The sequence below is a fragment of the Brassica napus genome, chromosome A10, assembly GCF_020379485.1.
Source record: "Brassica napus cultivar Da-Ae chromosome A10, Da-Ae, whole genome shotgun sequence".
NCBI lineage: Eukaryota > Viridiplantae > Streptophyta > Magnoliopsida > Brassicales > Brassicaceae > Brassica > Brassica napus.
In genome coordinates this window covers 2416156-2444110 of record NC_063443.1, presented here as the reverse complement: position 1 = coordinate 2444110, position 27955 = coordinate 2416156, and the positions used below count along the sequence as shown (strand labels likewise).

Sequence of the window (27955 nt, the reverse complement as noted above, 5' to 3'; positions counted from 1 at the left end):
AAGTCTGAATCATATCCTCTAAAGTAAATCCAGCTACGATGCATCATTTCCTCACTCATTTTGTCGGTTTTTTTTTATTTCTTCTCTCGCATTCGTCCGCAAAATTTCTTCATAGACTATCTAACATCCCAGATAGCAGATCAAGGTTCGACTTTTTACTGTCCGACTATCTATACATCAGGAAATTCGCTTCTTCGATCAAGATGGAACGCGCTAAGGTTAGTCTCCATTTCCCAATAAAAAAATTAGTTATGATAGTTTTCGGATCTGATATTGAAAAGCGTATTGATTCTGGAAATTTCATATTCCCTGCTTCCACTCTGTCCTTGTAAGATGTAGATAACCCGGACATGTATTAGATTGAGGTTTTGAAACAACGCAAAATAATTTTCGGCTATATAAATCGAATTGCAAAATCCCAATTGATATGGATGCAGGTTTTATATTTGTTATCTTCTTTGTTGCACAGAAGATCGATTATGTGATGCTTGTAAAGGGGATATCTGGGTGTTTCTATCTGGAAAAAAGGAGTCGGTTGAAGAAAGTGGATACACTGAACAACTAAATAATAAAGCGGATCCTATGCTGATTTAAGCAGGTATTTTCAACAAAACCTTTTGGTAAGTTCTATTTGTTAATTAATCCTAAAATATGAATCGAGAGTAATGTAATGCAGACAATTTTAACGCCATTAACAAAGCGAGGCATACAGAATTCGTAACGATGAAATATTGCCTCACAACTGTCCGCGCATTGTGAAGAACCTTTGTTCAACTTGATTCAAGGTTAGCTTCCGAAAGCATACATGTTTGTGATTGGGTTATGAACTTCACACGAAATCATTAAATACAAAATTATGAGATTAGGAGTATAACTATCCATAACTATAAATTTCTTTGAAAAGTGAACAAATATATCAAGTGTAAATATAAGTTAGATGTTTTAGAAACACGAAATAATATTATTCATAAGACAACGAATAGGTAGTAAAGCACATTAGCATAGTTTAAAAGAAAACCATAATAGAGCAGAAAAAGAAACAAATAAAAAAATGTAAAGTCTTGTAGAAAACTGCGTAAATTAAAAAAAACCAAACATCCTTGTCATACTGTCTGTCTTCGTGCAAGTCGTCAATAGGCATGAGGTGGAATCCTGCAAAATATTAAAAATTTTAAAAAGGAAATGTAAAATCACTTTTATGGGTTAGCTTCCTTTATCGGTATACAAATGTAAAGTACTACTCACTTTTTCCTAAATTCTTCAATCTCTGGAATGTTAGGCTCAAATACAATCTTCGAACAACCTTCAATATTGGTCATGAATCTGAATCCACCTACCGATTTCAAATTGAAAACTAATAACTTAAACAATGAAAAGGTAAGCGTTATATACATTGTAATATAAAGCTATATATTATTACCTTCGTCCCTTTCAATTTGCCAAACACTTAACACACACAAAACAACATTTGCTTTCCTTGAATTCCAATAAGTTAGTAATTCAACAGCAGTAGTTCCATATGCAACACAATTAATAGGACTGTACCTGCCATTGATGTAGTTAAACAGTGTCAGATTATGACAAAATCTAACAAAGTTAGATTTAACAATTGAACTGTATAAATGTGAGAAAAATTACTCTGGATTTATTAAGCTAAAAACCGTTTTAGGTTTCACAATACCAGCAGCAACTTCAACAAATTCAAGGTTCCCAACAAACACCAAAGATCCATAGATGTCTACACGTATAAGCAAACCGCAACTCAAATTTACGAAGTAAAAGACCAAAACTTAGTTTGATTTTGTAGACTGTAAATAATTAAAGATAAGTTAATGCAAGACACAATACCTATGCAGAACTTGGGATGGGCAAGGCCTCGGATTATGGTTTTAAAATCTTTAAAAACATAGTAGTTGCATGTCAATCGTGCTTCCAGCTTGGTAATAACGGTGTTGACGTTGGTCACAACATGGTAGCGGTTTGTTGTAGTTTTGACCATACGGAAATTGTGAATCAGTTTGAAATTATATATTTCATACCATTCACCTTCCTTGACAATGATTTTGTTTGATTCCATGCATTCATCATGAAATGTTCCTTGAATTTTACTACCCTATATAAACAAATACATCCTAACGTTAGTTATGGCCTCAAGAAAAGATATACAATTTATGAGAAAAAAACACAAACCATCTCATCCACAACTAACAGCTCTGTCTCTGAAGTTGTGGTCCTCCATTTGCTAATAACTTGAACACGAATAGCAGGTTTCTTAATCTCATACTGCAGTTTTGACAGTAAGGTAAAAGCAGACATAATTAAAAGAGGTTAATATAGAAGACTTTGTGTGTGTTTTTGGTGCACTGGCATGGACGTATATATATATAGGTCTTAGAGTAATTAGGGTTCACATCTAGTTTAATAACGTGCATGGCAAAGAAAGAATAGATTTAAACCTAGATGTATAGGTAATAAAATATTTGTAAGCTTGTTTACGACAGTGATAAATATTTTTTTTACCTTTGCGAAAACTCGGTGGTACACAGGAAATCTAAAACATTAGATATGTTTGCAATTAAATGTCACGGAATTGTTAGAGCAACGGCACTGTAGATATTATGCTACGTATCGAAAGTGAATAAAGAAGCGTGTTAGAATCATTATTGGAGATTTCCTTAAGCGTGTAAGTACACTACAAAGTACTCTTTATATGTTAAACACAATTTCTATAGTATTTAATGATTATATAGTTATGGAAAAGTATCTATAATCTCGCATTCATTATTATTCCAGTATATTTTTAAAAGGCTCTCATATACCTTGATGGACCAAGCGACTTCGTGCGCACATCTAATTCGATACAGAAATACCTTGGACCTTTATTTAAAGTTGGACGGGACCTTATTAGTACTCCGTAGTTATTGGATTTTAGTTTTTTTTTTAAATGTGGCCCACTTTTGTTTGCCGTCCTATGTACATTCTGGACATTTTTTCTTATTGTAAACGGTTTCTACGATTATATATATCATCTGACTACAAAGAAATGACGAACTTGGATATTAAATGCAGTATGCTCTAATACTCATAATTAGCTGCTCCATAAATAATTTATAACTACGTGCAACTATAGTAGATGGGTTGGACAAAACGTAAACAATGTTATGTACTATTTAGCCTTTATGTTTCTAATCTTAATTTCTAAAATAATAGTGATGCTCAATACCAATAATCAAGTTATATAGATTCTTGCCAGTTAAACATGACATATGCATTCTAGGTAGAATGAGTTGTTTTACTACTATACTAACCAAATTTTTTATAAATAATGACAGCCCTAACACGAACATGTCGTTGAACATCAACAAAGGAAGAAAAAGCATTCAAATGGATCTGCGTTTCCACATTGCAGTGACGGAAAATATTATACCGAATAGGTCAGTTCACAATAACACAAAATAGTTCTAATTCAAAGTAGATCAATGTTTGACTTTGGTTTAGGTTTTCTAGCATTTAGGTTTACTCGTTGTAGCCTAGCCCTAGTGAACCCCGGATTAAGTCTCCGCTTGCTTACTGATGTTTGTTAAGCTATATACCTGCTTGAAAAAAGATCAATGCATTTGTTGTTATCTTATGTCAAAAGAATTAGTTTTTCAGTTAGTCAAAATAATAGTTTCTAAACAATCCGTTACGGTGTACAAATTTATATTTTATACGTCTGTTAAAATATAAGATAGTCGAGCAAAATGTAGATGTCATACTTCAATGAGATCACTCCTTCACGAAATCGACATTCTCTTTAAAACCTACCATGTAGACAACACAACATGTAACCGCAACTACTAAACGCACAATTACAGTATAATTTATGTGATAAGAAAGCATATATGTTTACCAACCAAAGCTATGCCAAGTATGTCGAAATATTGTCAAATCATTGCTCATTGTCAAACAAATTCTGGAAAACTTCTTTATAGACAACATTCATGGTACTATTCTCCTGTTTTCCATCCTTGTCGGTTATCAGAATCTTTAATCCTTTCCTTGACTTCACCCGAGACACAGCGACATACAACTGTCCATGGGAAAACACCGATTTGGGTAGATACAACCCTACGTTTGATAATGTTTGACCCTGGCTCTTGTTGATTGTCATCGCAAACGCAACCTTTAATGGGAATTGCCTACGCCGCATTTTAAATGGAAGCTTTGTATCAGATGGCGTAATTAACATTCGATGTAACCATACGATCTCACCGACTCTAGTTCCTGTAATCACTTTCGCCTGTAGAATATGATTTGCCAGCTGGGTTATCTGTAAACGCGTTCCATTGCACAAACCCTCTTCCGGATCGATATTTCTTAATATCATAACAGGGGTTCCAACTCTCAGTCTAAGAGTATGGTTTGGTAACCCTGAAGTTTTTATACTATTGAGGAATTCCGGAGAGAAAATAGAATCATCTTGCGATTTCGTATCAGTTGGATCGATACTGTCAGAACTTAAGTATATCTTCTCCTCACCTATAACGAAAAACACATTTTTAAAATATTTCTTTTGCTTACGAACTGCTAAGTATTAATTGAAAATTGCGGTTAATATATAGTACAACTTGACGCACCTGTTAGCTGATCAAGCATGTAGTTGTTTATCACCTCAACATCTGCATTTGTTGGACACAAAATAGCTCTTTCTTGAAAGAATATTGGATCTCTAGAATCTTTGAAAGTGTTTCCATATACTTCTGAAACAATAGCACGAATTGGATCATTAGCCTCTTTAATCAATAGATCTTTCGGAATATCAATCAGAACTTCTCCACTATTTGGTTCATTGATTCTTCCATCTCCCAAAGCCAATATCCAGTCTGAGAATTCTTTAATCTCTTCAGCTTCGCGAATATTTGTTTCTGCTAACAACCTCATATTTTTTGACAGTTGAAGAACTTTGCAATGCTTCCACAAGTATGAATAATTAAGCGTCGCCATTACAATGTCGGCCCTATTTCCCCTTGGAATAACTGGTAATATCTGTCTGAAGTCCCCTCCAAAAACGACAACTTTTCCGCCATAAGGTGTTCCATCTGCAGTCTTCATAATATAACCCAAACTCCGATCTAGTGCTTCAAAGCAGTGTCTACTCATCATAGGTGCCTCATCCCATATAATTAAAGAAGATTTTTCTATTACCTCGGCTTGATCACTGCCTGGTTGAATATTGCAAGTGGAGGATTCATCTGGATTGATAGGAATTCCGAACCGTGAATGAGCTGTTCTCCCACCAGGTAGTAGTAAAGAGGCAATGCCGCTGGATGCCACATTAAGTACAACATCACCTTTAGATCGTATTGCAGCTGACAAAATATTCCACATGAATGTTTTTCCTGTTCCTCCAAATCCATAAACAAAAAAAACTCCACCTTTTTTGTTTATAACTGCAGATATTATCTCCTCGTACACTGATCTTTGCTCATCTGTCATCTGCGGAAGCCATTCAGCGTGTTTAACACGCAACTCATCTCTTGGATAGTTGAGCTCATCCTGTAACAACTGATTCTCGCAGAGGGAATTACAGTTATACACTGGCTTTGGCATTGTTGTCCATTTATCCAAAGAAGTATTCTTCTGACGTAGAATAGTTTCAATCATAATCAAAGTTGAATTAAGAATCTCTTCTTCGGTCAAAATCAGACCTACAAAAACAAAATTACGATTTTTTTTACTTAAAGTAAATTAACGCTCCTTACCATATAGACGTATACATTAACAATCAATCAGTATATACCTGGATTACGTCGTTTTTTTCGCTCCATATAAAGCACATCTTCAGACAAAATATCTTTAGTTTCTTCCCAAACTAATTTAGGCATAGACAAACTATCCGATATCAACATCTTAGCAAACAGTTTGCGCGCATATCCACTTGATGCCCAGAAACTACACTCTTTCAAACCTTCAATATATTCTTTGTCATCATCCAACAGTCCAAGGTCGAAACATGCATCCTCATAACTCGGGTGAATAACACCATTGACAGTTCTGATATCTGCATAGCACGTTGGGCCTTTTACCTTATTTATCAAAACCCTTAGATAATATTGCGGACCTGAACCTGGGGATACCGGCGCCAATCTACCTATCGCAAAACCTTTCTTCCGTGGGTTCCATTCTTTCTGTTTTGCGTCGTAAACAAATCTTGTTGGCATTTGCGCATATGTCAGTTCTCTCGCCTCGGGGTACTTGATACAACATTCAAACCAAGCTAAGAACATTGTCTTGCATAAAAAACTGCGTTCCATAACACTTGAAACCGTATCACCCTCCCTGTATATAACCGGTTGTTCGCCTTCTAAATGGAATGTAAGCTTCTCCACGGGTGTAGATCGGTAATGCGTTGGAAAAGCCAGTATTCTCCACGTTGCTTCGCAAGAAGAAATATACCTGGAATGGATTATATAGTTGTTGTTAACAGTACAACATAGCTAAAAAAACCGTTACCCAAGTAAAGCTCTTTTATATATACCTGGCCTCAAAGTACTTTTTAATTTCATCAACTTGTGGTTCAACGTTTTCTGAGGCGTTCGTAGTGACAGAGGCTGCTGTGACCCCAGATGCATCAGTATTCCCTTCAGCTGCAGACTCAGTTGTCGATTTTTGAGTTATTGTTGCGGTGACACGATCTTGGCCCTTGTTGATGTATTTAAATAAATATTTTATAGATCTTGACTGATTACACCACTCCACGTTGATGTGTGCATTGTAGCTAAGTAAGAGTTCCTTGTTATAGGGGACTACAAACCTGTTGTCACATTTAATTCCCTTCTTCTCAATGAAAGCTCCATTGTCCCTTCTTCGATACACGGGGTACCCTTGAGCATCTACTGTCGTTGTCTCTACAAAATTCCGTGGAAAAAACTTGCTACATCGTCCATCTACCATACATGGAGATCCTCTGTTCACAACACCACATGGCCCATGAATCATCATGTTTTTCACAACTTCATATAATCTCGGTTCAGACTCTTTATCAGGGATTTCAGCAGAAATTATACGATCTATATCTTCCGCTCCCGGTAGCTTGTGCAACGCATCCATAAATAGCAGAATATGCGCATGTGGAAGGCCTCGTTTTTGAAACTCGACTGTGTAGATTGCTGTGAGTAATACACTGAATAAGTTAGGTATTATAAAACGACATCACAACCTATCTTTAAAATTCACAATACACACAAAGTATATACATACCAGCAACAGTTTTCCCAAGCAGATATTTCTTTGTAAGATCGTCCATTAACCTATCCAACTTAATCTTGAAGAGTCGACAACACAGTTCGGGTCTGTCCTCAGCCTTTAGATTAAACTTCTGCATATACCTTTCCAGCTCAGGCCATTTTGGATTACACGTGAATGTAATAAATAGAGAGGGAAATCCAAAGTATTTGCAAATCGTCATGGCATCTAAATACATTTGATGCATATATCGAGGACCCCCAGTGAAAGAAGCTGGTAAGATAATGCGGTTTCCCTCAATAGACACATTTGAATGACCCTCATTTGCAGCAGCAACAAACTTACTGAACTTTAGCGTCCTTAGTTTTGCCTGGTTTTTTCTGATGAATCGAAGACGGTGGCTTTCAATCATAGTATATGCATCAACCAGAAATTGTTGCAGTAGACGTCGGCTGAGAAGAAGAACATGCGATCCAACTTTGCGAATCATAATCCGATAGGAAAAAAATTCCCTCATGCTTATATTAGGTTTCTTGTTTTTAGTTATTCCTGTGAAACCATTTTTTATTCCTAGACGAAAACCGTCCTCACCGTAAGGGAAAATAAGAGGATATTGCATAGGTAGATAGCAAGGATGCAACTCATTTATCCTCTTAAGTTTCCCAGACGTTTTCTCTAGAATAATATCACGCTTGTCCATATTCTCCCGAAAATCACCAACAACCAACGCAGCTACTTCCGAAGCTGTGGGTAGATTGGTAACACGTCCATCTTGTAAACGCGTATGGAGCAAGACCAAAGACAGTGTTTCCGTATCGTCTGCGTCATTAAATCTATCCATAACATTCCGAAAAGACTTCACATGAACATTGCATGCCCTCAACATTTCCATAATTTCCTTTACCAGATCCGCCCTAATTTTGCTTTTCTCTTTGTTCCCACTGCAACATACAAAATTGAACCAGAAACACGATAAGTGATAGGGTAGTATGAAGAAAGGGAAATAGTTCTATCGACCTTATTACCTCAATGCAGACAATCGATTTTGAACTTCATTCTCTGTATCATGGATATATAACTGAGAAAACTTTGCCGTCTCGTTAGGTTTTGGCTTCACACTTCCAATTAAATGATAATTCTCCCCATGCATCTTGAAAACTTTTGGACCCTTTCCCGTGTTAATAGAATTATCTATTTTCCCTCCTAGTGATGTAAAGGAAAACATCATGTTTAAGGGTCTTATATTGTCCCGATAATGTTTGCTGATAACATCATCATTAGTAAGCAGCCTTAAAAGCAGTTCCGGTGGTTCTTTAAGAACAGGAAGCTTTATTTTGCCTCTCATACAACACATGGTGAATACTGGATTTCTTGTCTTCCTGCCCTTCCCTATTCGTTCGTTAAACCAAAATAGCGCTCCACAGTATGCACATTCGTTGGTCAAATCTCCGTCATCTTTATACTCTGCCAGTCAATTACTTGTTATGATGAATTCAACAGGGTCTTATATAGTTTGTCATATACTGTTGGGTTATTTTAAACGTATGTATCATTTTACCTTCTTCTTTTCTGGTAGGCGGTCCAGACACTGAAGTTATGGCATTACTCTGCGTATTCCCCCCAAATGAATTTGAAAAACATTCGGACACCTTGTTAATGTATAACTGACGTTGCTGCCTCTGGGCGAGAGTACCATTTTCGTCAATGTCTGAATCAGAGTTCAAATCATCTGCATCATTGCTAGAACAGTCCCAGTACTCATCACCCGAATCTACACACAAAGAATAAAATAAAGGTGGTTTACTTTTCGCTTCAAAATTATCAAACAACATAATGAAAAGACAGCATATAATAAAGTATTACCTTCTTCATCACTCTCATCTACTGTAGTAAAAGTTTCCACCTCCGGGGCTGTCTGACAACTTACATCAACTTCGGGTGCGAATGACTTATCTAAAGGCTGGGTAGGATCACAGTCGATAACTAAACCAGTATCATGTCTTCGTATCGATGACAATGTAGAAGACCAAGTTATAAAATCTGGATCCTTTACAGGCTGAGATATGGTTACGCTGTTATTTTTAGATACGTTAAGCAGAGTATCTGGTTTCATTATCTCTTGCCCTTTCGACTTTTTCTTGACTGGACAATCCAAATCCGTCCCTGTAACGTAACGCAAATATCCGTTGAAATATGCGCAGAATGTAAAATATATTCTTAGTCATAGTTTTCTTAAAACAAATAAGAAGCATATAATCAAAACTACCTCTGCTGTTCTGATTCGCATTATCAACGCCCGGGGATACACATATGGAGTCCCTTCGACTCAATTTTCTCTTTTGCCCCACTTGAACTGGCCGTTGATTAGTGCCAACTCTATTAGAAGTTCCCAAAACATTTGTTATGTCATTAAAGATAGTGGATCTTGAATTGGTCTCCCGGTTATTCTGTCGGAGGTCCTCCTTTTGTGTGACAACTTCGCCTTAGTTAATAATATGAAACATGCATGAGTATGTCTGTTAAGAAACATCTATGTTTGAATAATATTATCCTTTCCTAAATGACTTCGCATACCAGACAGATTCATGGTTTGCTGACTGTTCGAAACATTTTGTTGAGTGTTGGAGCAAATTATGTTACTTTGAATTCGCCCTGCTTTCATACGCGTTGTAGAACTCCATGCCACCGTATTCACATCCATTCTCACTTGATTTGAAGTCTGTTGGCGAACTTGTTGCCTCTTCGCTCCTTTATGTATTGGAGCATACCCTTCGCTGAGAGGCACTATGATTAACCATAAAGCAAGTGAAAATCTTTATTAGTAAACGTAGCAACAATTTATTCGTATGTATAAATTTAATTGAAAAGATATAGTCAACGACCGTCTGTCAATATCATTCCTCTGAACAACTCTTGATTACGCAATGATGGTTGCTTCTCTGCTACGTTTATTCTCACTGGCACATCAACTTGCGAAATAGGCACTACAATTTTAACATAAAAAACAGCAACTACATTGACTCTCAACTTACAGAAAGAGGTTATATGCTACCTAATATAATTTAACGTACCCTCTGTCAAAACAATTCCATTGCAGAAACTCCTTCTCGTCAAAATTTCTGTAGAACTGGATTCTAAAAGATCAGCTGACTCTGTATTAGAAGAGTGAATATCATTGAAATTTCGCTTGTTTCCTAAAATTTGACGCCTATTAGCCCTTGCATCCCTCTGAACACTATGAATATTTCTTGATTCGTCTTCAGCGCTTCCCATTGCGCGGATCTCTGCGGATACAACAGTGGCGTATTGCGAAAATATATCAAATTAACATTAACGTTTTATAGATTAGAAAAACGCACGCTTCTTTAATCTCGTTTGGCTTAAAATACGACGCCTTTGGGATCGTGCAGCTCTGTATGTCCCTTGTCTTCCAATGTGATTTACAGTGCTTTGTGTAAACTCACCAGTGTCTCCCACCGGTATCTCTGCATATCATATAGATGGGTAGTAATTTAAAGTGCTTAGCAAGGATAGAACCAAAATTCTTTTTTCACCCATCAAACATATAGTGCTTACCTCCACCATCCGTTGTATGCGTGTGCTTATCCATGGTTGCTACACACGGAATAAACAGTCAATTACTATTTTTATAAGAGTAAAAGTACTTCCCCTATTATGGAATCACTTTTAGGGAAAGTAAATATATGTCATATGGGAAACTAATCTCATATCTCTTACGCAAATATATTACATCTGTCATCCAAGTTTTGTATCATGATACAATTAAAGAGGTCATTGACATGGCAGTCAAATTTATTTTGTAAATTTGTTAATAATTGCTGAATCTTAAACAGTGCGTCCTTGTATATTTCGGCCATAGCACGTTAGATTTTATTTCAGTTTAGTAACTATTATTGTTACTCAAAGTAGGCAAGGGCGATGACAATAAAAAACCTGTGTAATACTTGACAAAACCAAAACACGAAATCAATGTTTCTTTGATAATTGAATATTCCGGTACTAAATAGCGAAATTCAAAAAAGAGTAAAGTTGCAATGCAGCACCAGAAAGCAAATAACATAAAATTGAAAGAGGCTTTCTATTATATATTAAAACAGGAGTAAACTCCACTTTAGTTGCTCAACGTAAACAAAAAGCAAAACACCAACTGAAAGGAAAAAAACCAGCTATAATATTAAAAATCTATAGAAAGCCTCCGTAATAGCTCATCGTCAACACTCTTCAGCCACTTTTTCCTAATTTCTCTTGCTTGATTTTGAGTGGACATGATTTTTTGCTCACGGAACTCTCGTCAAATGCTTCCTGTAAATTCAGTACGGGCCCACGTAAACGCTTCGCTGGTGTGGACTGATCAATTGAAACTGAGCTCGGTGACGACGATCGGGGTAGCGTCAGATTAGCCTATAATGAATAGTGAAATCGATACGAAGTACATTTAGAATATAACCCTACACGAATTAACAAATTGACGAATTAGCCAGTAGATATACCTCAGGAGCATCGGATTGGGCTGACATATATGGCACCATCGTGTCTTCACTTGCCTAGAAAAACGGAATAGTTAGTTAAAAAATCTGGAAAGGTAAATAGTTTTGGGAGACCAAAGTTTTTAGGCAAATGTGAATACCTTAGGCGACACGAATTGCTCAAACTCCTCAATCAGTTCTTTGTTGCTGATGATTTTCATCACCTTGTAGGTATCATGTTTGTATTGTAAATTCTCCTTCTCAATACTTAGCTTAAAGAGAAACGTTTTCCCAATAATACTGTTGAGAGCTTCAGGGATGACATTAGTCTCTTCCAGCTACAATGAACAATTGTATATATTAGCACAAAAAAAACTAAGAAAAAACGCTTAATAAACTTAAAACGGATTACCATATCGTTTAGCATCGGTCCTGCAAGCTCAGTGCATGGTTGACGAAGAAGTTGCACAGCATGGTTATCAAACAGAAGCAACTTTGTCGTCAATCTTGTTTCATCAACAACAACCAAATGCAACTTGTACCTAATTCATAATAAATTGAACTCATATAGGTATGCTGTTTATAAAGTGAATCTATGGTATAAAATATACCTTACTATAAAAACAAAGACGTGTTCCTCACCTTGGCATTATCGAAGGTTTATACGTGTTGCATTTGACACAAAAGTATATATGCCCCATCACATCTTCGCCACTACCATCTTCTATGGTCTCATTTGGTACAGTTAAAACTTTTTTGGAACACACTTTGCAGCTAAGATAGAACCACCCCATATCAGCGTCAATAGAAACAACCGTGCTCATCAGAATGCACCTCTCCAACTGAAAAATTTAAAAGAGTTTATGCTAGGATACGAACGCCCAGATTTTAAAAAGTTAACGCAGAGGTATAACGCTAACCTGTTTAGTACAGAAAAGCTCAGCGATATTCTTTCTGCTTGTGTGCACAAAAAAATCATCCTTATCAGACACGCCAGAAATTGCTCTGTTAGGATTAGCCTCGACAATTGATAAAGACATGTTATCCTTTGGCAACCTAATGACAATAAAAGATTATACAATGTTAGTTGCTAATTAATATATATTTTTAATAACATTCAACATTGATGAAAAAACTTACATTTCAATAAAAGCATGAGCCTCTGCGCTCGTTGGATTGACAAAGATGTCAGAAACATTGTAAGCGTTTGAAATGCTATACTCATCTGATACAAATAAAGGACCATCATATGAATTCGTAAAGTACAACAGTATATTCAGTATTCAATAATTCAATTTGTACCTTTCCACACTTTAATCTTGCCAAACCTTAACACAAATATGACAGACTGTCCGTTACTTCCTTGGATAGCATCATCAATATCATTGGCAAATTTTCCCCACAGGACAACTGTAAGCCGATCATCCCTACGACACCATTTGTAAATACACCTTTCAGATACGCTAACAAACACAGTGCATTTCACCAGGAATTGATGGGCAATATATTACTGATGGGGCACACAAATATGTGTATAATAAGCTTACACCGAGTCACGCAGTTGCAATGCTATCTTATTTGTATCCTTTCCATTCACAGCAACAACTTCAACATTACTCACCTCGACAACCTGTCCAATTACATCTGCAATATAGAACAGATAGACCTTTTAACACTTAATAGACCACTATAAGCGAAAGAAATGAATTCAAAATATGATTTGAGTAAAGGGAAAGATCGGTACTAACCAACCAAATAATCAGGGTTCATAGCCCCTTCAAGAACCTCTCTGTATTTCACAGGTGAGAATTCCGGGACATTATCTGTCCAATCATCACAGTAACGAACACGGGTGGTGGAAAGGAATCCGATTTTGTAAGCATGCTTGGACGTTCGATAGGAACCAACAGATTGGGTTAGTGCAAAATTGAGGAGTATTTTCCTGTAACCTTGCTTCAGAGCTGGTTCAAACTGTGCAACCAGCTCTTTCTTCACTGATGCATGGATTCGGTCACCCTAAGACATGTAACAATAAATAAGACAATAAGTTAGATTTCATGCCAAAGAGAACATGAAGCCATATAGACAAACATTTTGGACAGAAGTACTGAAAAATATTTGTAAAGTTACGTTTGAATCAATGAGCACCATCTCCATAGTTTCTCCACCGGCAGCCGAATATTGCTTCCATAATCGAATCACTTTAACCTTAATCATCCACATCGACTTGTACGGTTTGAGTTCAGAGATCGCGCTGGTACGCATCATTATTTTTTTTTAAGCTTTTGTGATGAAGGTGTTTCTGTGTATTGAAGTCCGAAACTCTCGAATTGGTTATATAGCCATGGTATTTAGGGTTTGTATTGAATTCAACGTGAAGAGAAAGCTAAGTATTAATGACTAAATATTTACTCACATTCAATACATATATATGTGTATGGTACTAAAGTTTCCAAAACTGTTTGCTTGATAAAGAAGTAGGAAAGTATGACGCCATTAAGTTTGCTTGATAAAGAAGTAGGAAAGTATTACGATAATAAGTCTGCTTGAAAAAGAGTTAGGAAATTGTAAGGCGTCAACCTATATCGCTATATCTTGGTCGTAGGAGCAATGTATATAGTGTTTATATACATAAATACATTAATATGGAAAATAATATTTACATAGCGGCAAGAATCCAATAATATTAATATAATTCAAATTCACAGACGCTACAACATTATAATAAATGTTTGTTTTCCAATATTTTTTTTACCTATTTACCAAATCTCAAATAACAAAACCAGTTATTCCTCCATATATATATATATATTAGAAATATATATGATAATAACAAATATTCTTATACTTAAAAGAAATACTAATTGTTTAAATAAAGGCGAGAAGAATATACTTCAAAACACGAAATAAACACATGACTTAATCTTTCCAAGAAGCTTAACACCCTGTCATTTTTGAACGGATGAGTACGTTGTCTGATTTTAAAAAAATTTCCGCATGTATGCACGTAAATTCGAATGTAACGTCCTAAAGATGCAGATCACGAAGAATAATATTCTTCTCGTTTGGACGTGCTTTATGAAGTGTTGCATAAACAACTTATACTTGCATGCGTGAAAGCTATACACGACAAACAAACTAAAATCGATGCGGAATTAGGCATCATAGGAATGAAACAACAACTCAGACAATACATAATAGAGTAGAATGAAATTGAAGTCAAGAATCGTTAAAGAGGCTTTCTTTAATATAAAAATACCTGAGAAATCAACAGATAGTGCTTTATAGCTAAAGCAATATAAGTTTGCAATATTAAACAAAACAAAATAAAATAAACTAACTCCCTTATAAAATGCAAAAAATGAAAGCCTTAATATCTCTAGAAACTCAACCAAATTTTAGCCACTTTTGTCTAACTTCTCCTTCTTGATCATGACGGAACTGAAACAGTTTGATCCCGAATTCTGAGCATTGCTCTCACCAAAGTCCCTGTTCAAGGCCCTTATTCGTTTAGCAGGCCTCATAGCAAAAGAATCTGACATATCTGCTAAATCGGAGTGAATGTCCATACTATCAATGTTGGTGCCTTCAGCTGCCTGAAGAAAACCAACGTATAGAATGAAAAAAACTAAAACAAAATCCTTTGTAAAATATGAGATCAACCAAAAAAAGCTAGCTTACATTCGTACAACCAATGTCCTGATACCGATTTTTCGAATTCTTGTCTGTAATTAGCTTTAAGACCGGGTACGATTGGTGTTTGTTGAGTAGATTCTCTCGTTCAATTCCTATCTTGAAGAGGTATGTTTTACCAACTACAGTGTTAAGCGCGTGTAGGAGGACATCTGTTCGGGCAATCTACAAAATTGCAAACAAAAGATCAGAACTGGAGATTCCACATTAAAATTATGTACGACGCAACCGTAAGATTACAACCTCCGGTTTATCGGATGGTCCACCAACATGTAACAATGGTTGATTGAGTAGTTGAGCAACATGATTATCAAACAACACAAACTTAGTGTTGGTTGTGTTATCAAGCACAACCAAATGCAACCGATACCTACATTATACACAGTTGTTAGTGGCCTGAATTTTTCAACGTGTATTGCAAAGTAATGAAAAAATAAAAAAATCCCATACCTAGTATCAGTTTTTGGATTGTAAGTATTGCACGTTGCACAATAACAACATTGCTCGAGCACATCATCCTTATACTTTGGCACACTCCAGACTTCCTTAGAACACACTTTGCATGTCCAGTAGAACCACCCCATGTCCGCATCAATGGCAGCGACTGTGCACAGCACAATACACTTCTCAACCTTGCATGAAAGTAATGATTCAAGTTAAAGTCACAACCAAGTTGAAAATATATTGTTTGTAAGTTAAAGAAACCAATAGTTAATTAGACATTTGTAACAAACCTGTTTTGTTTGTAAAACCTCCGCAAGTGTTTTTCTAGGTGTAGGGCGGAAGGAAGCATCTCCATCTGAGGAACCGTTTACCCCGGCTTCATACTGTGACTCCACAATGGCTAAAGGGAGATCATCCTCTGGCAAACTAATTATTCAAATCCATCAAATATAATAGCAGGCAATACATTGAAACTTTCCATGCTCACGAATGTCCATATCATAAAAATAAATCAACTGATAGAGGCATAAAAAAAACCGTGAATACCTAGCAAGGAAATTGTTAACCTCAGTCATCGCCGGATCCAATACAATATCACTGATATTAAAAGCATTGCTGACACATAGTTCTCCTGTTATAACGATCAATTGGTACGTTAATTTTAAGCTCTTAATAATTTATGAAATAATAGTAAACAAAAACGCTTTATTATAATTACCATTCCACACGTTGATTTTTCCAAAACGCAAGACACATATGGTTGTGTACTCGCTTCGCACCTGGATTGCATAATTAACATCACATGCAGCATTTCCCCACAGCACCAATGGAATTCTTTCATCACTGAAATTAAAAAAAAAATATTAAATAATAACATTAGAAAACAAAACAATTATATTAACGAAAAAGAAGGTCTCGATCAAATAAAATGAAAACACTTACTCGGAGTTTCGCAATTCCACACAGAGTTTCTCTGTCTCCTGTCCATTGACATTAACATGTTCAATGTGACTAACCTTAACAATATGGCCGATTATATCTGCATATAAACGATTCGTTTTGTTTTGTAAGATCTAATAAGTGGTGCAATAAAGAGTACATTTTTATAAAAGACACTAACCAATTAAATAATCCGGATTTAGACTGCCGTCAAGCACTTCGTTGTACTTCACGGGTTGGAATCCGCAAAGTTCCCCCGGCAGTTGTTCACTGGGTAGGACACGGGTTTTGGATAGGAAACTAATCCGGTAAGGATGCGTTGTTGTTCTATACGAACCAACAGAATGCACCAAGGAGAAATTGATGAACATGTTTGAGTGTCCTTCTTTCAGGAAGGGATCGTATTTAGCCACCAACTCCTTCTTCACTGAAGCATGAATTTTATTTCCCTGTGTATAAAACGGAGAAAGAATTATGTCAAGAGATGCATGCATATCCCCTATAATAGTACATGGGAAATGTTTTAAAAAAAACATCCAAACCTTAACATCGCACAGAACCATATCAATGGTCTCACCACCACCACCAGTTGTTTGTTTCCACAATCGAATAACCTTCACCTTGATCGTCCAGCTGGTTTTGAACGGTTTCAAATCGACAATAGAAGTTACAGATGCCATATTGTGGGAATCGATTGTTTGTTCTTATTGGCAGCGTCGCAATATGATGTGCTCAACCAAAGGTGAAAACCGAGCTTTTTTTATAGTAATATATTTTAGGTTAAATGTTTCGATGATTAAGAAAAAATCAAATATTGCACTTATGAAACATTAACTAAATTCCCAAAAAAAAATTGGAATGTTTTACCTTGGTGAGAACGTTTTCCATTTTACTTAGGGACTTGCCGTCATAGATTTTTTTAGAACCCTCTAGCAAGTAAAAATATCTTTTCTACGAATTAAAGGAAATTATAACGACTTCTTAGGAAAGAGCGTACCAGTATTATTATTATTTTTTTGTAAAAAAGCCATAAAAATCATACCATTATTATTACATATTTAGTTTTCCGTATGTGCTCCAATCTATATTTAATCAAGCCTTGGGGATTAAGGTTTACCATATTCAATTTATTTTTCCATTTCCTTATAATCCAGAAGTGTGCATGCCAAGTTTATTCAACTTTCGACGCTATACCATGTCAAAATCCCGGTTTGCGAGAATTCAAATAATACTCATACCGACTGTTTTATTTCACATATGGTTCGGTTCTAATTAAAATTATAAACCGGCCACCAGCTTTACCTTGATCAAAACTCTGTTATTTACAGAACACTATTGACATTACTTCTATGGTTTCTTAGCAACGTGTTAATTTGATTGTGTACTTTTAATTATAAACAGATACATGATCACTTAATCCCAACGTCTGAATTAGACACGATAGATGACGCCATGGCAACCAACTTTCGACAGTTCCATGGTCTACGCTAATTATTGTTCATGACGTCTTCTTATGAAACAATTCTGAGTAATAAAGGCTTCACAACCATACGGATTACTTTCGATATACGTGGCCACGCGACAGTATCCACTTTACTGTATGATCTTTTTTTTATTAGGATGAAACGCTTCGTTTATACAGTGTTTGATCGTTTTTAAATTATGTGTTTCTTTCGTTATAATACATGAGCCCTTTTTTATAAATATCGATGGATATGGTCACATTCTCTAGCATTTAATCATGGACTCACCAATTTCTCAATTGATTATGCAGCTGACACGTCACCTTATTTAACATCCTAATTGATTGACACCTAAGATGGGCTATTTTTTAATTAATACAAAATTGAGGTTATAATTTTTCAAATGTTCCTCAATTAATATATAAGGGATATGGGCTATATTGTATGAAATTAAACGTAACATCAATAAGAAAGCTTAAGAGAGTTGGTCGTAAAAGAATGGAAGGAAAGTTGATGAAGATAGGACCAGTAGGGAAGCATGATGCTAGAAGCACAACAATTGTTAACTGGGATGAAGGAAGTCACAATGGCATCCTCTCTCAGATCTTTATATCTCATAATACCTCAGGAATCATGTCTATTCAGTTCCAGTTCGTGGTAGACGGAAAGTTTGTTTTATCCGACTGTCACGGTCCAGGTTTGGGCAACATGTTTGACGTTGTAAGTCTGATTTTTACTCTTCTTTTTCTCCATCACAATATTTATTTACAAACTAAACGCTAAGAACAACCAAGATGAAACATCTTGGATTAGGGATTCACTTTATTATAAGAAGATTTATTTCATAAACCTTTTACAAAACAAACAAATAATTATCGTCAAACTTGCATTGTTTTAGCTAATATGTGATACTAGATCACAAGAGACACATGATAAGTTTTTTTTATTTTTGAAGTAGTTACCCACATGATAGAGTATAGAATATATATATGGTTAATTAGTACGAGTATATAACAGATTGATCCATGATCATGGTTATAAGTTTAGAACTCAAACATGTGATTTTGGATCCTGCAGATAGAGCTGACCTATCCGCACGAGTTCATAATTGGAATAAGTGGAGAGTGTTACAAATACGAAGGTAGCAATCCTCACATAAGATCTCTCAAATTCACTACCAACACTAGTGAATACGGTCCTTTTGGTACCTCCAGTTCCAGCAACGAAAAATTCTCGTTTAAACTCGGGAGATCTCCTCAGCTTGGCGGTTTCCATGGGACTTACGATGCATCCGGACTACAGTACATCGGTTTTTACCTCAGGCCTAAAACAGTTCAACCCAAAATAGATAAAAGCAATGCAAAAGTACTGGAGTCAAAGATTGTCTTGGGCTAATAATATTTTTTTACTGAATGTTCACTATGAACAAACGATAATCAAAATTATACATGAATACATATGAAAATGTCGCTATAAATAAATAAATTAATGTATGGTTCCATGCATGAGGAATATAGTGTTTTAATTGAGAAACAGTATATGATCAACGATAACTAATGAGCCGTACAAAGTAGCGCATGTTGTTGCTGCTACACTCTGTGGAATGTGAGTGTGATCGTACGTTAAATCATTCACCAGAATATCGATCATTTTATTTTGGGTTATTAGTAATTAAACCCCTCAACTAAAGATGAATCGTAAATAAAACCCCCTAACTAAAAATCTTGTGAAATAAACCCTCAACTTTAATTCCGTTAACATATGTTACTCTCCGTCTAAAAAACCGTGACGGAGGGTGACATACGTTAACAGTTTATAAGTTGAGGGTTTATAATGTTAAAAACTTAGTTGAGGTTTTTTTTTAAGATTCAAAAACAGTTGAGAGGTTTTTTCACTAAAAGTCATTAATTTTTTTAAAATCTTTATTATCATTTATATATTGTTTTAGTTTGATTTATAAACCTTTAAAACTAATTTATAAATTTTAATACATAACTTTATTATAAAATTAATTTATAGATCCTAAATTAATAATTTTAAACACTACTTACAGCTTAATATAACTTCAAAATATTAAATTATTTGATATTTGGTAATAGTGATATAAGAAAATTTGTGTGTTTATATTGTCATTGTCAACTATCAAATAATTTAATTTTTCTAAGTTATATTAAGTCTTAAAAATTGTGGAGGATAATTCATCCACGAAGTCAATCTTTCTATTTAGAGTTAGGACACACTTTTTCTTATTTTCATGATTTTCCGTCATCTGGCTCATACTTTCCCCATATCCCAAAAAATAATGCATGATTATTTTTATTCCAATACATTATATTTTTGTTTGTTTTCTTGATCAATAGAAATATATTTGATATATTATTATTGTATTGCAATATATGTTTCAGTAGTATCACGAATAATGTTAAATTATTTTATCCTAAAAAGTATCAGAATCTGTAAAAACTTATAAAATAATTGTGAAACCGTATTAATCATATGTAAAAGTATTAAAATGTTTATGAAGTTTTATAAATCGGTTATAAAGTAATGTATTAAAATTTATAAATTAGTTTTAAAGACTTATAAATCAATCTAAAACAATATATAAATGATAATAAAGATTTAAAAATTTAATGATTTTTAGTGAAAAAACCCCTCAACTATTTTTCAATCGTAAAAAAACCCATCAACTAAGTTTTCAACATTATAAACCCTCAACTTACAAACCGTTAACGTATGTCACCCTCCGTCACGGTTTTTTAGACGGAGGGTAACATATGTTAACGGAATTGAAGTTGAGGGTTTATTTCACAGGATTTTTAGTTGAAGATTTATTTTACAATTCATCTTTAGTTGAGGGGTTTAATTACTAAAAACCCTTTTATTTTTCATTACGTTACTCTTTGTTTCGCGTTAGTTCATGAATCTCAAACTAATTCTTGATTTTAATTTATTGTTATTTTATATTTCAATAAATTATAAGTGTTAATGTCACATAATTAAGTTCAAAGTTTATATTATTATATATTTTATCTAATTAAATGTTAATAACGAAGAACATGAAATTATTAATTTCCAAGAATTTTATGTTTGATTTAGAAGAATTTAGAATAAAATAAATTCATTTTTGTTATAAAATAAATTATAAGTGTACTCTCATACTCAAAATAAATAAAAAATACTAACATAACTATTCAAAGTATGAGAAAGTGATTTGTTGTTCAAAATCTATTTTTTCTATAATGCTTACAAGCCCTTTTATAGAAAAATAATGAGAATCACAAATTTCATTCTTCAACATAAAAATGAAACTTTCATAGTGCACTAATGAAAACTTTAATTCTTGTCAATTAGTATGTGAATTTATTTCACATTTTGACCAAGAAATTAAAGAGTAAAATTATTATTGTTTTGACCAATTCAAACAAAATAATATACTTTAAAATGAATTTTTTTTTATATTTTATCAATATAAAATAATAACATATATTTGATTTAAGTTAATGAACATAAAGTTCAACTAACAAATCAAAACCCAAATCCAAGATCAAATATCTAATGTATTTATTTGCTATTTTATACAAGATTTTCAAATCACACACATATTAGACTTCCATTTCTCATTCAAATAAAACTTCATTTTTGACATATGAATACATTATTCATAATGTTCAAAAAATATTATTCATAATGTTCAAAAAATAGTTCCAACAAGATGCCATGCAATGATCTTCATTTGCCTATCTTCTTTTTTTCTTCAATATTAACTTTGACATAACTGTCTGCAGATTGAGTTGAACCATCCGGCTGAGTACATTTCTGGAATCAGTGGTCTATATCACACCTCTGGCGATTCTTATAATATCGCACAGCTCACATTCACCACCAACATCAAGGAGGTACGGTCCCTTCGGTCTAGCCAGCCAAGGCTTGTACACATTGAGCTCAGAGAGAAGTTTTTCATTTAGGCTTGGAGAGTCTCCTCAATTTGGTGGTTTTCGTGGAACCTATTACTCCTGGTCTTTTATCTATCGGTGCCCATTTTAATCCTAAAACAATGTCATCACCCAACTCTGACTCAGAGATTTCAAAGGAAAGATAAAGCTTTCAAAAATTTAATTTTTCTAAAACTCTACATAAGTCCCCGAGTAAGGGTATGCATTAAGCATTTAAATAAATAACAGCCATTGCCAACCATAAGCTGTTCTAAAAACATGTTTATGTTTATGTGTCTGTCTAAAATCATAAAAATAATTGTTATTCTTCATTAGACTTTAAGAGAAAGATATTCTTAGTAGGTTGTGGGGCGTCTGAAGCGGTCATCTAAAGGGTGATTGAGACTTGACATTCAAAGCTGGAGATGGAGGACCTTTCACTGACGCCCATATATCAGCTCCGTTGCTTTGAGCAACTCCAGCTGTAGACTCCATTGGAACAAGACATAATCCTCTGTTGCTCAGGCTGTACTGCTCTATCTCCACCTAGTTATAAAGAAAATATTTTGTGGAAGGTATTCGAGCTCTCAGAACACAGTGAACAAAAGTATAATATGTTCAAGATTCAAGTGCATGCTCACCAGCGTAGCAGTGCTGTTTGCAGATACGGAGCGCTTAGAACCTGTTCAAAAAGAACATGAAAACTCAGATGTTATAACCATGCTGGGCAATGGTATTTGACGGGTGAAGAGAAGAATACAGACCTTGACTTGCTCGTGAAGAAACTCTATGTAGTGCACCGCGTCTAGAAGAACTGACGCAGTGTCGGTCTGTGGCATTTTTGTCAAAAGTAGATTTAGAGAAAAGAGATGAAAACTCATGATTTTCTAATCAGAGAAAGTTACCTTTCCGTAAGGGGAAACTATCTGTTGAAGAGCCGAGATACGTTCTCCAACTTTGTCCTTCCTCTCCTGTTTAACCATAAAGAGAAGGAAAGGTTCACTAACTCTGCACTCTTTGGTCTAATAAGCCAAAAGATGGAAAGACTAATTTAAGCAGTACCTTGGAAGAGAGATCAGACTTGTGGCGTTTGATGTTGCTTTCTTCGAGAGAGCAGACGACATTCCTCTTATTCTCCATCATCATTCCGGCGTTACTAGAAAAATCCATCCCCCTTTGTCAATGAGGAAAACATCAAGAAATGAGAATTGACATGATGTACGACGTTACCATCCTAATGCAATTTTATAGAGACCAAGACCATTGATTACAAAGATCTATGAATGTTTTTGGACCAACCAATGCATTGGGAGACAGGACATGGATTAAGAATATTAAACCAAGACAAAAGGTACATTCATTGGTCAACGAAGTAGGCGAGGAGTTGACATCAGCTTAAGCATTATTTTAAGGATTCATTAGCAAAACTATTTTAGCATGATTAACCCCGGTCTCGGATTCTTAACTCATGATTTGATATTTTTTTTTATTTTTTGTTACACTTTTCGGCTAAGAGACGGCTCTTATATCTCTTATTTAAGAGACGGTTCTTAATTTTTCTTAAAAACTAAGAATCGTCTCTTACCCGAAGATAAAAACCCAGTTAAAGATTAGGGTTAATCATGGCTCAAACAGAATATCTTATCATAACTTACTAAAACTATTTTCCGTATACTTACTTACTGACAAGAACATCTTATATGCATGAATCACTTGCGTCCCTAACAAACAAGAGAAACCCCACACAGAATTCTCCATGGATTATAGGAGAATTATTGAATTAACTTAAAACTATAAGTTAACTTACTCCATTACAATAAAAACTATATGAGTAGAACATTTAACACTATCAAAGATGGGAACATTTTTGATCAGGAGAATTATCTAAACGATAATCAAAACCTAATCCGACTGAAATTAATAGAACCAAGAACAAGAGAGAGTAGTTAAACCAGAAATGGAGAAACCAAACAGAGCAACAGAAGAAAGAACTAAGGAAACAGAGCGAAAGAAGTTGAAAAACAGAGGAGAGGGAAAGAGAGAGAGAGAGAGAAACTCACAAATTGGCAGAGGAAACTCATAAAAAGCTTTGTTTTTGTCCTTACAGCTTCTTGACAACACAACACCCGATAAGACACATAAATATTTCTTTCTCTTTTAAGTTTTCTCAGTCTAACTGGTATGATGGTATTTAGTATATACTCCAGTCTTTTCCTTCGTTAATGGCGTTCATGATCGTGCTGTAACGCGAAATCAGTTATTGATGAAGAGCTCAGGCTTGAGCGAAAAATGACCTCGTTTCTTTAGAAAAAGAGAGAGATAGAGAAGAAGAAGAAACTGTGTCTTTGATTCTGTGAATGGTAAAACCAAACGAAAGAAATATAGAAAGGAACTGCTTTCTATATGTCTTTTTCCTCTCAACATTTTTGTGGGGGCAAGTAATGACATTTTGTCGGCAAATATAACGTATTTAGATTACATATTGGAAAAAAGTTTCTCAGCTACACCATGTTTAGTATAATATGGTCCAAAGTTTAGAATTGTGTCGAAACCTACACGATGTATATGATAAATACATGCCACATATACGACAATAAAAATATGGTGCCAACATCATAACGAGGTTTAATTGATTTTAGTTAAAATAATTAGGGTCAGCTCGTAATTAAGTAAAGTTAAACTCCAATTAACAAAACCCGACCCGAACCAAACGAAAAACCCGACCCAGACTTAACCATTTCCCCCAAATCGTTTTCATTTAGAAATTTAGGGTTTCAAACAAGAAAAAATTGGAAATTTCGAAAGAGAGTGAAAGATTCGTCAGAGACAAAGATAGATTGCAGAGACAGAGAGAGAGAGAGATCGATTCAGTTTCGGCGAAATCGAATCCGGATGTGGTAATTGAAGAAATAAGGCGACAATGAGGTAAGAACCCTTGCATGCTTTCGTTTGCCTTGCCCTTTCCCTTATTGCTCCATCTTCCACCAAATTCCATCTCTCTTTCTCTCTGTTTTGAACGATGAACCCTAAATTTCTAAATGAAATCGATTTGGGGGAGGAAATGGTTAAGTCTGGGTCGGGTTTTTCGTTTGGTTCAGGTCGGATTTTGTTAATTGGAGTTTAACTTTACTTAATTACGAGCTGACCCCAGTTATTTTAACTAAAATCAATTAAACCTCGTTATGATGTTGGTACCATATTTTTATTAACGTCATATATGTGGCATGTATTTATCATATACATCGTGTAGGTTTCGACACAATTCTAAACTCTGGATGGTTTGCACCATCTCTATAATATTATTTGAGAAGTCAGTTTCCTATGTGTCGCTCTCACGTTAACTCTCACGATGGTTTATTACACTGATACCCTTAATGAACTAAAAATATTACATTTGAAATTCTACTTTTTTAGTTTTCTTTTTAAAAATTTCCAAAAAACATATACATATAATAAAAAAGGAAAACTTTTATAAATTAAAAAAAAAACAAATTGAAAAACGAATATATGTATATATAATATGATTTCATAAAAAAAGGAAAGTTCACAAAATAGTAATATTACATTTAAAAATATTTTAAATAACATAAAATATATTTTGAAGTAATCAAATACTTTCTTTATATCTATATTTCTTAGATGAAAAATATAAATTTGTATATAATGTGATTTCATTAAATTAAGAAATATTAAAAAAACTGAACATAAATTTTAAAAATAAACATGGTTTGATCAAATACTTACAAAATAGTTTAATGAGGTAGATATATTATATTTTATCATTTTTAAAGTTATTTGTTTTCTTAATATTAAATTTGCTTTTATATTTTATGTTTTTATGTTTGTGGAACTTAATAGAACCATAATCAAAATATCAAAGAAAATCTGAATTCTCATTTTTAAGATTATTTAAAATAAATTTCAGTTTCCATTCAATAAATCAAAGGCATAAAGTTATTTAGAATTTATAAAATATTTTAATTATTGTAAATATTGATATGTGTTCATGAGATTCCAAAAATGTATCAACTACATATGCATGTAAGTTCCTATTGATCACCGCTTTATTTTTAATATTCTTTTAAAAAACATCAACATATAATTTGATAAATATTATGAAAATACATGCACATTTAAACGATAAATAAAATTGACCTGATTTGACTTAATTATAATAAAAGAATTATACTTCATTTTGAATTTGAAAGAATATATATAACTCAATATATTCATAATATGAGTGATTCGACTAATCCAACTTATATATAAAATCATAGATTTAACTACGATAAGAATATATAATTTTATAAGATTAGTAATTTATTTTATAAATATAAATCATAGGACAACTCAAAACATATTAAAAATGAAAATGAAATTTTAACCAACTGTTACAATTTAGTTTTTTTTGGTAAAATTTATATATATGCATGAGACTTCAGAATATTATTGTTAAATTAATTTATGTAATTTGGAATCATATACTTTAGTTTATTTTTTTATTTCATTCTAAGCACGATATATATTAAGTTATACATAATCTTCATAAAGTATATTTACATATCTAAGACAACAACCACCTAAATGCAAATAAGAAATTAATCAAAACTTTAATATATAGAATAAAAAAATATTACAATTGAATTCAGAGATGCAATCTAATTTACCTAAATGATAACTAAATTGACTGTAAAAACAACAAAACCGATTAGATATAACATATAGAAAATCATATGTATAATTAAAGTAATATAATATTATTAATATAAATGATGCATACAAATTATAAATTAATTTAAAATTAAAAGTAAATAGCAATCAATTATTATAGATATTTACTTTAGAAATATTTATATCCGTGCATGAGCACGGAAAAATCACCTAGTATTATACTAAACATGGTGTAGCTGAGAAACTTTTTTCCTTACAAAATACTACTAAGTTTTTTAGATTAGTAGCTAGTTTCAAACTTGTGGTGGTTTATAATTTTGTTGAGCTGGACTTATCAAAGCAAGTTAGTTAGTTTATTCCTAAAAGTCTCAACCCCAAACCAGAGTTTCAATAAAGACGTTGGGATTGTATATCTTCAGTTAAATGCATAGGGCTTCAGATTTAAATGATGTCCCATAATTTAAGTATACAATCCATACATTATTCCTTTACCTTCTTTGGACACCGCTCTTCAATGAAGTTTCCGATGGAGTAGTTACCTTATATAAATCAGATCTTCAACATTATCATCTACCAGACTACCACCTACCATTTGACAAATGTGCAAACTATTTTTAATGGTTGAATTGTAACAGATGACTAAAGAGTAAAAGACTTATTCTTCCTAATTGAGCAGACTAGTTGCATTTTGTTTCACCCGGAATAACTAAACTGTGTTTGACATTTAGCAATCTATCAAAGTTACGAAAACATTAATATTCACGTTGATTTTTTAAAAGATGTCTTCAACTGTTCAGAAAAAAAAAACAGTGAATACAGAATACTCCATTATAATCACTACTTATATAAGTTGCTCCAAAAAAAAATCACTACTTAAATAAAAATAAATAAAAATAGTAATCACTACTCCTTATTACTTAGGACTATTACTTACTATACCAATAAGAAATTAAATTTCCTAGTGATGATACTACCCTCGTGGTAACCATTTGATATTTTTCTTTCATAATCTGACAGCTATTATCCAACCTATGGGGATGGAGAGAGGTTGTTGTAGTCGTAGTTATATCAGTCCCAGGTAGAATTGGCTTTTATT

General features: G+C 33.9%; 4 protein-coding genes and 1 pseudogene across 4 annotated transcripts; 1 reads left to right on the top strand and 4 right to left on the bottom strand.

The window, feature by feature from the left end:
• Nucleotides 1-1130: 1130 nt before the first annotated feature.
• On the bottom strand, nucleotides 1131-10837 carry LOC106369492. Its single transcript, XM_013809639.3, has 19 exons — nucleotides 10804-10837; nucleotides 10692-10712; nucleotides 10299-10511; nucleotides 10110-10211; nucleotides 9868-10011; nucleotides 9091-9390; nucleotides 8786-8998; nucleotides 8253-8430; nucleotides 7243-8168; nucleotides 6521-7151; nucleotides 5783-6438; nucleotides 4620-5690; nucleotides 4247-4521; nucleotides 2191-2283; nucleotides 2047-2113; nucleotides 1639-1738; nucleotides 1421-1545; nucleotides 1246-1333; nucleotides 1131-1152 (listed from the first exon to the last, which is right to left on the bottom strand). Exons 1-19 carry the CDS (start codon nucleotides 10835-10837, stop codon nucleotides 1131-1133), a joined length of 5259 nt encoding a protein of 1752 aa, XP_013665093.3.
• Nucleotides 10838-11639: 802 nt separating this feature from the next.
• LOC106369493 (replication protein A 70 kDa DNA-binding subunit A-like) lies at nucleotides 11640-13979 on the bottom strand. Its single transcript, XM_048743254.1, has 11 exons — nucleotides 13845-13979; nucleotides 13463-13730; nucleotides 13262-13358; nucleotides 13017-13141; nucleotides 12855-12939; nucleotides 12635-12770; nucleotides 12357-12556; nucleotides 12127-12256; nucleotides 11876-12052; nucleotides 11739-11792; nucleotides 11640-11696 (listed from the first exon to the last, which is right to left on the bottom strand). The coding sequence occupies exons 1-11, from the start codon at nucleotides 13977-13979 to the stop codon at nucleotides 11640-11642; spliced, it is 1464 nt and encodes a 487-aa protein (XP_048599211.1).
• Nucleotides 13980-15112: 1133 nt separating this feature from the next.
• On the bottom strand, nucleotides 15113-17470 carry LOC106369494 (replication protein A 70 kDa DNA-binding subunit D-like). The gene is made up of 10 exons (XM_013809643.1): nucleotides 17333-17470; nucleotides 16972-17239; nucleotides 16794-16890; nucleotides 16570-16694; nucleotides 16398-16482; nucleotides 16142-16277; nucleotides 15858-16039; nucleotides 15651-15777; nucleotides 15396-15572; nucleotides 15113-15310 (listed from the first exon to the last, which is right to left on the bottom strand). Exons 1-10 carry the CDS (start codon nucleotides 17468-17470, stop codon nucleotides 15113-15115), a joined length of 1533 nt encoding a protein of 510 aa, XP_013665097.1.
• Nucleotides 17471-18682: 1212 nt separating this feature from the next.
• On the top strand, nucleotides 18683-19788 carry LOC106370170 (protein RESTRICTED TEV MOVEMENT 1). The gene is made up of 2 exons (XM_013810231.3): nucleotides 18683-18973; nucleotides 19331-19788. The coding sequence occupies exons 1-2, from the start codon at nucleotides 18698-18700 to the stop codon at nucleotides 19646-19648; spliced, it is 594 nt and encodes a 197-aa protein (XP_013665685.2). The 5' UTR covers nucleotides 18683-18697; the 3' UTR covers nucleotides 19649-19788.
• Nucleotides 19789-21683: 1895 nt separating this feature from the next.
• Nucleotides 21684-24704, bottom strand: LOC106370171 (annotated as a pseudogene).
• Between the last annotated feature and the right edge of the window lie 3251 nt (nucleotides 24705-27955).